The sequence below is a fragment of the Phaenicophaeus curvirostris genome, chromosome Z (assembly GCF_032191515.1).
Source record: "Phaenicophaeus curvirostris isolate KB17595 chromosome Z, BPBGC_Pcur_1.0, whole genome shotgun sequence".
NCBI classification, from domain to species: Eukaryota; Metazoa; Chordata; class Aves; order Cuculiformes; family Cuculidae; genus Phaenicophaeus; species Phaenicophaeus curvirostris.
The window spans coordinates 47,712,645-47,725,188 of NC_091431.1; the positions used below are offsets into that span (position 1 = coordinate 47,712,645).

Here is a 12,544-nt window from a genome sequence, read left to right on the forward strand (position 1 = left end):
TGGACAAAAGCAAACAGACCATGAGATTTAAATGTTCAACAACAGTAGGAACACCTCCAAGAAATAAGCTCCACACTTCTTGAAGTTCTTGTCTTCCAGCACTGGAACCAGATCTCGTAAGTACACTCAGATACAGTTAATAATCCTACCCATTTCTCACAAGATGATCGATACAGATTAAAAATGTGCTTAGGCATGAATAGAACTCTGACAGCAAGCAGGACAGAGTAGAGGCGCAATCACTGCAACCACTTCCACAGTCTCAGTCTGCAAAACTTACATTTTCATCTTGATCCTCATCACTATCATCATCACTCACAACAGGCTTGGCTTTTGCTCGGCTTTGCCTCTTCTTGCCTTTTCCTTTCTCCCGACTTTTTTCATCCTTCTTATTTAGCTTGATTTTGACTTTCACCGATTTTGCTGCAAAAAGTTTAACATCAATGTAACTTTCACTCATCAACTTTTAAATGCTACCTCTGCTAACAGAAATTCACCCTTATAGCACCCTGAAAACATATTCCAATCTGTTCTTTATCTGGAATGTGGAAAAATGAAACAGAGATACTTGTTCTTATTTCTGTATGTCTTGACAGTTGTAACAATAATTTGTATTAAACTACAAAGACCAACTTTGAAGTTGACCATGGTCATCTTCTTTTCATTCTCAGAATGCATGGTGTCTACAGGTAGTAGATACTCCTGTGAGAAGATACACATCTAGAAACATATTCTTCCTTGCGCACAGAAATGTTTGTCCTTTGTACAAGCAGTCAATTTTTTTAGCTATAAACTCCAGAAATGCTATGTCTAGGTAACCGGCACATTTGAGCACCTCTGTTATTTGTCTGTGGCTAAAATAGCCAGAACACAGAGCCAAAAAAGTTCACCCAAATGTTAACACCCAAAGCAACAAACTTAGTAAGAAGTTACTTTTACCAATGGAAAATAGAACCTTATTACCAGTTTCCATGCAGAAAATGGAAAACTTTCCCATTCCCATATGTACTTTCTTTTCAGTATTCAGTAGGGGACTCACTTTCTGTTTCTGATTCTTCTTCTTCATCCTCATCTTCATCATCGTTGCTTTCATCCTCGCTTTCTTCTTCTTTGGCAATCTTCTGTCGTGCACTTTTGAACACAGACTGAAGAACAATGGAATCCTCGTAGATCTACAGTGCGAATAAAAAAACCTATGTCAGAACTGTAAAGTCAAGCAGTAATCCACAGCGTAGACCTTAATTTCCAGTGCAAACCCACAGGGTACATGGCCTTTTCAAATAACGAATAACGATGTTTGTTGCATGAATTTGACAAGAAACAGCAACATTGACTTTTCATACTCTAAATGATTAAATTTGTCAATAGTAAGCCACAAAAATACAACTCTTAAGATGTATTACAGCTAAACTGTCCGGTTGCAGTGGTTTTATTATTATTATTACCACAGGAGTTATTGAGAATTTTCACTAGATTGTAAAAGCCTTGAAAAACTGCCAAAGCAACAGACTTCAACAGTAAGCACCTTAATTAAAAAATGGGTTACAGTCTAGCAATACAGTTGATAATGACAAACAGCTAACCCTCATGTTAATTATCCTTATTTTTTTTTTCTGGGATCCAAGGTGGCTACAAGTAAAATAATTCATTCTAAGCAGCTCATTCCTTCCTTCCTCCCAGGTCTAAAAAGACTGAAAAAAAAAATTTATAGTCAGTGCTTGTTCTAATCGTAGCACCTGTTCTCAAACATTCTGTAATTTGCTAGGTATCTTGGGTACATCAGATTTTCTCTTTAAAATCAAGCATGAGAGGACTTCTTAAGAGTGAGAGGACTACATTTGGCTTGTAACACATTTCTCAGATTACCACAGCAAAGATCTTGTTGTCTTGCTGAGTATCTGAGGAGTTCATAGAAACGCCTTAACAAATGAGCTTGTACATTTTGTTTTGTAAAACATCAGAAGCCAAGCACTGGACAACACAGCACTAGATAATTAAGAACAGTTAATATAAGGATAGAGAGTCATAGATTGTATTTGGTTTAATCATCATCATCATCACTTGAACTACCTTGGCTGTCCTACTATTCTTTTGCTTGAATTACAGACTTTGCCATACAAGGGCGTACTGGGTACTTGTGAGAAAGATAATGGAAGGATTTTTGGCTGTTGTTACACAATCTGTTTGTTAAAATCAATAAAACTGCCCTAATTCATTGCAGGTTCAACAAAACAAATTAGAAAACTTTGTTCAGAATGCTTTACATGAAATCTGCAATCTCTCTATTTCCACTTGACTGTCAAGTTCTTCCTCAAAAACTGCACCTCACTGCAGATTGTTCCCCATTCTGTAAGTATGACTGTGCTTTCTATTATGAGATATTTGACTGGTCTTGACCATGGCAAAATTTCTTGCTCTTCCAGAGAAGAGCAATGAAGCTGGTGAAGGGGTTGGAGAACAAGGCCTTATGAGGAATGGCTAAGGGAGCTGCGGTTGTTTAGCCTGGAGAAAAGGAGGCTGAGGGGAGACCTCACTGCTCTCTACAACTACCTAAAAGGAAGTCGTGGAGAGGAGGGTGCTGGCCTCTTCTCCCAAGTGACAGGGGACAGGACAAGGGGAATGGCCTTAAGCTCCGCCAGGGGAGGTTCATTAGAAAAAATTCTTCAAGGAAAGGGTCATTGGGCACTGGAATAGGCTGCCCAGGGAGGTGGTTGAGTCACCACCGCTGGAGGTATTTAAAAGACAGGTGGACGAGGTGCTGAAGGGCATGGTTTAGTGATTGATAGGAATGGTTGGACTTGATGATCCAATGGGTCTTTTCCAACCTGGTGATTCTATGATTTAATGATTCTATGATCTAATTCTCATGGATGTTCTGAAAAAGCATTTCTTCTGTTCTCTTACAATATTAGTGGACTGTAAGACCCCATAACTTTCCCCCTTGAAGTTAAATGACTATTGATTATTCTCTTATGCCTACTTCTTTTCAAGTCAGCTATGACTGGAGACCCTGATTCCTCCTGAGGACCGTTTCTTTTTCTTATGCATAGGCCTACCATATTCCACTCTTCTTAGAAACTGCTCTTTCAACTAACCTTTCTGTCCTTCTCAGACCAAAAACTTTTCTAAGACAAAAATAATTAATGACACATACAATGTTATACTTTTCTAATGCTGGTCACTACATATTTAATGCATCACTGTGACCTAGAGTTTTAAATGGAATTTCCTGCAGAAATTAAGATTTTTTTAAGAATTACTTCAACCTTCTCAATGTTGAATTATTTGTAATATTCAGTAGTTACTCTGATCCAGAAAAAAACTGAGGCTGTTTCTGGAAAACCTGTGCCTATGAAAGTCTTCTTAATTTTACCAAATTCCAATTCCAATAGGTTTCAAAAAAAACGGTTCCTTGACAGCTAAACTTCCTTCAAAAAGAGAGAAGCAATGAGGAGTTCATGATAAATGACAAATTTTCTGTTTCAACAGACACGTACTATTTTTAACCCCTCACATATCAGTGTTTCATTTGACCATTATAACATGAAAAACTTTTCAAATCGCTGAGGCTGCACTGAGGACAAAAGACTCAAACCGCAAAATCTGCCTCTCTGAAAATTTATCAGAAGGTTTCTACTCAGATGGACATCCTTGCTCCAAGGAAAAGCAGCATCCATCATACTAACAAGAACAAACACACATATTTTCACTTTAAGCCACTGTGTACTTAAACAACCACCTAAATTAGCCTGTTGGGTGGACACACAAATAATCTAGTTTACTGAAGTGAACTGGTATGTCAGAGCAAAGGTGGACCTGAACTACTACAAAGAATACGAGACAGCCTTGAAAACTGGAGGACTGCAGCAGAAGCGTCCCACGATTCACTGGAAATCAAAAAGAAAGGTACGAGAACTTACCAGAAAGAAACCTTAAAAAAAAAATCTTAGATACGAGTTATTTGAGCTTCATGCCATAAAGTAACACTAACGTTGGTAATAATGCAGGTACGCTGAAATGGAAAATAATACTCCAACATTCTGATACAGGTTGAGCAATTTCCAAACAGAGCAGTAATATCTACTGAATATTTCTACCCACTCAGGACTGTACCTTTCAATTCCACCACTTCTGCCTAATGAGAGACAGATTTCCCATTAGCAACTTGAGCCATCCTGATAAGAATAACCTAATTATTTTTCCCATTTACCTACTGATTTTCTTTGCTTCTTTTTACCTCCTCTACCAATTTTTACAGTTTTCTAAAGTCTCAGTGATACTTTTTGGTATTAGCTTTCCTTCACCTTTTTTTTTGGCATTTGTTAAAATTATATATTTACAGCTGTTTTACTGCTATATGGCTAAGCAGTAAACTGGCAATATATATTTGGATGTGTAGCAAAATTTCATTCCATACTTCCTGTCATCATTTATTTACAGGTTGTTAACTGAAAACAGTAAAAATACGGCACATACATATTGCAGAAAACCTTTTGTGTCTCTAGATATAAAAAATTATCACAAAATGATAAGCTGCATTCATCAATCCTTCATAATTAGCTGCATGCACATTTGAATTTTTAATTCTCAAATTTTAACATAAACACCTCAGTTCAGCTAAAGGTCATCAACAACATTTAGGAATTCGAAGGATGCATCGGTATTGGCAGGATCAGCCTTTAGCTTACTTTTCCTTAGGTTTCTTCTAACGTAATTTTTTTCCTTTTGCACATTACAGGAGCTGTCTTCATGTTCTCTGTTCCGATTTAATATAGCGTAACACACTATTTGGAACTCATCAATAAAAATAATCACCCAAGACTATGTTTCACTGTATTGTGAGACAACTTTCTTATCTGTCATCCAGATTTTTAGACTCTGCTTTTGTTTCAGTGTCCTCTTCTGAACTCACAGAACAGGGCATATTCATGTGAGTGAAACATCTGTTTGACACAAAAGATTTCGCCTTCTGAACCTCTGAGGCTCATCTGGTATTTATTATTACTGTCTCTTAAAACAGACACTCATCTTTCAACATTAAAAAAAACCCAGAGGGTTCAGAAAGTAAAAAGCTTCATACACAAAGCTTTTCTGCTGGACAAACCTTGAATTTGTGTCTTCCATTAGCAGAACTGAAGAGTTCACTACAAAGTATTTCCTCAACATCCCATCCTAAGCTGTACAGTTACATCTGCTCATTCTGTTATCCAGTGTGGTAAGCTCAAGCTCTATATCACAGAATCACAGAATAACCAGGTTGGAAGAGACCCACCGGATCATCGAGTCCAACCGTCCCATCAAACACTAAACCATATCCCTCAGCACCTCATCCACCCGTGCCTTAAAACACCGCCAGGGAAGGTGACTCAATCACCTCCCTGGGCAGCCTGTTCCAGTGCCTAAGGACCCTTTCTGTAAAGAATTTTTTCCTAACGTCTAGCCTAAACCTCCCCTGGCGGAGCTTGAGGCCATTCCCTCTTGTCCTGTCCCCTGTCACTTGGGAGAAGAGGCCAGCACCCTCCTCTCCACAACCTCCTTTCAGGTAGTTGTAGAGAGCAATGAGGTCTCCCCTCAGCCTCCTCTTCTCCAGGCTAAACAACCCCAGCTCTCTCAGCCGCTCCTCATAAGGCCTGTTCTCCAGCCCTTTCACCAGCTTTGTTGCTCTTCTCTGGACTCTCTCCAGAGCCTCAACATCCTTCTTATGGTGAGGGGCCCAGAACTGAACACAGGATTCGAGGAGCGGTCTCACCAGTGCCGAGTACAGAGGGAGGATAACCTCCCTGGACCTGCTGGTCACACCGTTTCTGATACAAGCCAAGATGCCATTGGCCTTCTTGGCCACCTGGGCACACTGCTGGCTCATGTTCAGTCGGCTGTCAACCAACACCCCCAGGTCCCTCTCCTCCAGCCAGCTTTCTAGACAGACTTCTCCTAGTCTGTAGCACTGCATAGGGTTGTTGTGCCCCAAGTGCAGGACCCGGCATTTGGCCTTGTTAAACCTCACCCCATTGGACTCTGCCCAGCGGTCCAGCCTGTTCAGATCCCTTTGCAGAGCCTCCCTACCCTCCAGCAGATCAACACTTCCACCCAGCTTAGTGTCATCCACAAACTTGCTAAGGGTGCACTCGATGACTTCATCCAGATCATTGATGAAGACACTGAACAGGGCTGGACCCAGCACTGAGCCCTAGGGAACCCCACTTGTCACTGGCCTCCAGCTGGATTTCACACCATTTACCACCACTCTCTGGGCCCGGCCATCCAACCAGTTTTCCACCCAGGAGAGTGTGCGCCTGTCCAGGCCAGAGGCTGACAGTTTCTCAAGCAGAACGCTGTGAGAAACTGTGTCAAAGGCTTTGCTGAAGTCCAGGAAGATACATCCACAGCCTTTCCCTCATCCAGCAGCCGAGTCACTTTATCATAGAAGGCGATCAGGTTAGTCTGGCAAGACCTGCCTTTTGTGAACCCATGTTGACCGGGCCTGATCACCCAGTTCTCTTGCATCTGCTTCATGATAGCACTCAAGATCACCTGCTCCATGACTTTCCCTGGCACTGAGGTCAGACTGACAGGCCTGTAGTTTCCTGGGTCCTCCCTGCGGCCCTTTTTGTAGATGGGCACAACATCAGCCAGCCTCCAGTCCAGTGGGACTTCCCCAGTCTTCCAGGACTGATGGAAGGTGATGGAAAGGGGTTTGGCCAGCACATCCGCCAGCTCCTTCAGTACCCTAGGGTGAATCCCGTCCGGCCCCATAGACTTGTGGCTGTCCAGTCGGGCTAGCAAGGCTCTGACCACCTCCTCTTGGATCATGGGAGCCTCATTATGCTCCTCTAGCTCCTGGGTTAGTACACAGACGGAACGACCCTCCTTACAACTAAAGACTGAGGCAAAGAAGGCATTAAGTACCTCAGCCTTTTCCTCATCCCCTGTTACTGTTGTTCCTTCTGTGTCCAGTAGGGACTGTATGGTCTCCCTAGTCCGCCTTTTATTATTTATATATTTGTAGAAAGATTTTTTGTTATCTTTCACTGACTTGGCCAATCCAATTTCTAGCTGAGCCTTAGCCCTTCTGATTTTTTCCCTACACAATCTCACTTCCCTCCTGTAGTCCACCCAAGAGGCCTGTCCCTTCTTCCAGAGGCCATAAACATTTCTCTTCTTCTTGATATCCCTCAAGATCTCTCTATTCAACCAAGCTGGCTTTCTCCCCTGCCGGCTTTATTTCCGGACCACGGGGATGGCTTTCTCCTGAGCTGCTAGGACCACCCTTTTGAAGAGCTCCCAGCCCTCCTGGGCTCCCTTGCCCTTGAGTACTGTCTCCCATGAGACTTCACCAACCAGCCTGCTGAAGAGATCAAAGTCACATTAAAGAACAGACATATGCACTGTGTTTTACCATACAAAGAGTCTTACAGCAGCCCTAAACTACACACAGATCAGAAAAAAACGATCTTGGAATAAGACTCAAAACACATTTCCCTGCATGCGTGCACAGCAGCTGTGTCCAGTGGACTCTAGACGTTCCTAAGAATTTGGGTATTTTTCTCTATTCAAAGTAAGACTTAAAATACAGGGGTTTTATATATAATACAATCATTCGCAGACACTGAAAACATTAGGTAGGAGCAATCTGTATGTTTAACACAAAGTCGTTCATTTAGACCTGTGATCCCTCCAAATTGAATGTCTGAGCATTGTGACACAGCAACATGACATCTTTCTCCAAGTCTCCAAGACTCCGATACTTGTGGTTGCGAATTCTTTCCTGTTGCATTGGTTGAGCAAATGACGAGAAGTTTGGAGAGGCAGTGGTGCAGAAAGAAAAAACAGCAAATAGGACAATGAGTTAATACTTGTTTTCAACACATTAAAAGCTTTCTCTTTAAAAATTTTACCTAAGCAACAAGAAAAGCATCCATTTAAAAAAAATTAAAAAATAGTCTTAAAATGTATTCTTAACACAATACTCAAAAAAATGCACCAGGTAATAGAGTAAAAAGTAACAGAAAGTAAAAGAAACAGAAATGGTGTTCTTGTGGTGAAAGGAGTTCCAGTCCGCTTTTCTAGAACAGAAACAAAATAAGCTATGACGTGAACGAAATCATAGAGTTATGACATCACCTAATATGCAATAAGATGTCTAAACCTCATTTGCCAAACTGTGTTTGGATCTGACCTGGCTGTTCCAAGACGTGATGCTAGTTTAGGAATGACTATATTCCCCTAAAACCATTAAACCTTTGCAAACACTGTTTGTTTGCCAAAGATGTGCTTATAGATTCACAATTAGGTCTTTGTAAAAAAAGACAGTGAGATGTCAGCTCTGAAAGTGTCATTCATGTCACAGTGCTACATTTTGATTTGACTTTGCAAGTATAGTGATACATTGCAATACACACCCAACAAAATTCCTAACAAGGTGTGTAACAACATTTAAAATCTAAACCACAAATACAGGTACATGTAATACTCACGTTGTTGTAATTTAAAATACAACTTCATGCAAACCCTTCTTTGTAACAAAAAAAAAATGAAGGAATCTCCACTTCCAAAAAGGGTTCTTACCTTTATCTTTTTAAAATCCACTGGTTTCCTAATCAGTTCATAATACTCTGGTAATTCTTTCCTAGATGGAAGCTGAATGAAGACCTCACTTAGCTGCCGTCCTGAACTGTTGAGAAAAACAAACCCATAACGCAAAGAATTACTACAACTTTCTCATGAGAAACTATAGACGTATACAATATAATCATAAGGAAAAACAGAAATGAAAAAATAAAAAACCAATTTTTTCTTTCAAAGAATTAAAAATTAAACCCTGCTCTGTTTTTTAAGTTTGGTACAGATAATTCATTTGCAATTTAAAACATATCCTTTGTGCTGTTGTTCTAACATACCACCATTACTATAAGACCATATGTGCAGAAGGCTCTACTGAAGAGGTAGGTATCCAGATTAGATTTGAACCTGAATTCCATAGTGGTTTGCTGAGTACAGTTTTATCCTTTTCTCAGTTTCATTCTAGAAATTTTAGTAAGCATCTCTCCTATCACTGTATCTTCTTCTTGGTCTTTTCATAGTTGTTTTGTAACTCCACATCATTTCAAACTACTTGTTCATGCCAATTTCCATTATACCAGATGCCGATTGCTATCAGATTGAATAGATGTTACAACAAAAAAAAATTCCTAACTTCCACTAATGACTGTTAGGTTTCTAAGGAAGACTATTATAACTGTATCAAAAATCACCACTGCCATCTGTACTTTTTCAGTCATCTGAAATAAAGTGATTGGTTACCTAGAAACCTTTCATACGCTAGGAACATTGCCTATCACTTACAGGTGCACAGTTCTAAGACTTCCAGATTTCATATTGTTCATTCTCTATTAATAGCTATTTTAACACTTCCAAATTGACGGGTTTTTTAAATCTTATTTGTGGCTTCCCAAAAAATTAGGTTACCTGGAAAGGAAATGTGTTGATGGTACTTATGGGCTTAGTATTTTTTTTTCCTGTGTGCACGTTACTTTTTTCACAAAATAGCAGAAAAAAAGCACTGCTGAAAGAAACTGTAATTCACTGCACATAGCATTCATAGCACTTCCCAGCCCACGTTCACATGCTTCCTTCTTTCACATCTACTCCAAAAACACCCTGTTTTCTCATTTGCACCTTCAGATGGTAACTTGGGGATACCAGACTTTCACAGCAGTTGGGCAGGAAGGCTGCCAAGTTCTCGTCTACACCTCACCTTCTCTCTTGCAGTTACTTTCCACTGTAGTGTGGAGTCCTATCAGACACATTAAACTAATACTGACTCAAAGGTTAACTGAACCTATTCTGCCATGTAGGATAAGGATGATAAAAAAGCACAGAACAGCTCTGCCCTTTATGAAAGGCATGTATACTAAACATGGCTTAGGTATTAATGCCTCAAACAGCATCAGAACCTGAGGAGACACCATTTTACTTATAGACCTGTTAAACCAATGAACAAGTAGGAATAAACAGAGTTTCCTCATTTCCTGATTAGCTGTTGTTCACCTAATCCAAGATTTCCCATTGCTCTCAGTTTAGTCCTGGGACTCTGCTGCTCTTTATGTATTTTGCATCTAAGAGGACAATAATGTAAAGGTTCTAATTGCAGCCTGCTAATCAGTGTTGTTCAATCAATGTCCTGGGCACCAACTAGCAGCTAGAGTATTCTTCCATCCAATACAAACCTAGAAACCAAAAGCCTCTGTCTCCTCCTGACAATTTTTGTCTGACTTGTAGCAGCAGAAGCCATTTCTCTTGCCTGCTCTGCAGTAACTGCCTGGCTGCCTCCTAGAGGACTGCAAGATCACGGCACATGCACAACTGTATTTCTGTATGCTGCTGCTACACAGTGAGACAAGGCAGAGTACTGTGCATCTCCACCAGGAAAGCTGAGAGAAAAATCTGCCGCATTCAACTGTTGGGGTAGATACGTCTGACTGACAACCTGCACCTCACGCTGCAGGCAGTTACTAGTAACTTTACCCAACAGATCTAATTTATTTAGGAAGCACTCTGCTACTGAAGTAGAAAAAAATCATAAAATGACCAGATAATTGTCATTCTAAGTCTTAGGTTTTCTCTCGTCAGCAAGTAATTGTCCAACTCAGGCCACTGGACCTCCTTTTGATACCGATTCACATCAGAGACACAAATTCATTCCTTTTATGCTTCCCCTGTCACAGCGGGAGGTATTTATACTATGAATAGGAATGGTTGACTCAATGATCCGGTGGGTCTCTTCCAACCTGGTTGTTCTATGATTCTACAATTCTATGATTCTATGAATTTAAAGTTAACAATCTTGCTCATGATCTATGTCAGCGACCACGTCAGGCCACAGACTGCCCTCTCAAAGACAAACTGCCAACAATACAAGGAAAAGCAATGCATCAAGTACACACTACACAACTGGCTAAATTAACACATTTCTACTTCTTTGCAAATTGAGGACTGTATATTTTCTGTTGTTAATAAAGAGAAGTGTTGCGCATTCACAAATGCAACTGAGATCAATGAAATTCTGAGTCTACAGAGAAATCAGATCTCTGGTGCCTAAATGATGTCTTGAAACTTCCATTTCTATTCCTCATTTGTAAAATAAGAATAAAATATTGTAAAAAAAGTTCCAGATCTGCAAAATATTTAGATTCTTTGTAAGTATTATAAAGAAGCCTCAGGGAATTCAGTCATTCATTAAGTGAACAGTGTCCACCTTGTATTTGAAAGGCACTGGTGCCGTGGAAAAGCAAAGCAAAGCAGTACACTGTCACACCACTGCACAACATACTGTAACGTACCTTCTGGAGGCCACCACGTTAGATTTTCACCTTTTTCTGTTACATCGTTTCTTAGAGTGTGCTTGACTTCACAAACTTGATAAAGTCATTTCAATAAATTTGTGCAATATACTAACATGCAATATCGATGTAAACTAATCCTTTAAAAAGTGTGAAAAGTTGCTTTCAAAACTTTGTGTGGTATGAGTCTGGATTTGCTATGCAAAGCGACTGAGTTACGACTGCTGTGTTTTTTAAACTTCAGCAGCTTTCTTTAAACAGAAATGTCTTTTTGAGAAAAACTATTAAAGCACTGATGCTGGTGTTGCTTCAACTACATTTCAGACTCCAAGAACAAAAAGAACGATCTAAGTTTATAGGAAATAGCTACTAATAACCTAATGCTGATCGAATTTTAAAACATGTTTAGCATATTTGTCCTATTAAAAAAATCTCCTAATGATTATAGAGAGTATTATGCCATGGCTATATATATTTGTATTTTTTATATCTATATATATAATTTTATTTTATATTGAAAATATAACAGCAGTAAACTATTTAAAAGCAATATTCTATTCTTCAGATATAAATCTAGTCAACTGCTTTGTTCACACATTCTTCTAAACTAAGAATGCCATAGAAAACCTTCAAGCTTTTCCTTGATATAATTACTGACAATCATTTAAGGCCATGAAAAAGAAAGCATTAAGGGCATGAAACATACAACAGACAGAAGACTAGTGCCGGATTTTGCTTCCTCAGATCAAGAATAGCTTATTCTATCATTTTTGTAGAACCTCCTCTCATAAAGAAATACCATCTTCTGCTCCCTTTGTATATTCATGTATACTGTAAATTAATGTGACCTTTTCTTACACAACCTTAAATGGCTGCGTCATGGATACAGCAAGAGAAAATTAGTAATTATTAATGCAATTCTGATTTTAATCCCTGTCCCCACTTCTGTGATTAGAAAACAATAACCACAACTACCACGTAAAGATCATGCGCAGTAAAAAATCACTTCTGGTTGCCTAGCAACTAGCACGATACGTGCTGAAGGGAAGAAGGACCAGAATAAATTAGAAGACTCGACTGCAAAAGAACTGTGAGTGACAGTTCATTGCTCCTGCATCAGCTCAACATGCTAGTGCTATGTGTGCTTGCATACAAAATAGTACCATGCTGAGCAAATTAAAAAGCATTAAGAAATACTATTCCTT

The 12,544-nt window shown here is 39.6% G+C and overlaps 1 protein-coding gene across 3 annotated transcripts in view; it reads right to left on the minus strand.

Annotated features, from left to right (window-relative positions):
* The window catches only part of SMARCA2 (SWI/SNF related BAF chromatin remodeling complex subunit ATPase 2), a 159,054-nt gene that overhangs the window by 51,755 nt on the left and 94,755 nt on the right, over positions 1 to 12,544 (minus strand). For all 3 annotated transcript variants that reach the window (XM_069880348.1, XM_069880349.1, XM_069880350.1), the window contains exons 30-33: positions 8,566 to 8,671; positions 7,664 to 7,765; positions 1,040 to 1,172; positions 281 to 423 (exon numbers count right to left, since the gene is read on the minus strand). In XM_069880348.1, the coding sequence (XP_069736449.1) occupies positions 281 to 423; positions 1,040 to 1,172; positions 7,664 to 7,765; positions 8,566 to 8,671 (484 nt within the window). The remainder of the gene's footprint in view (positions 1 to 280; positions 424 to 1,039; positions 1,173 to 7,663; positions 7,766 to 8,565; positions 8,672 to 12,544) is intronic.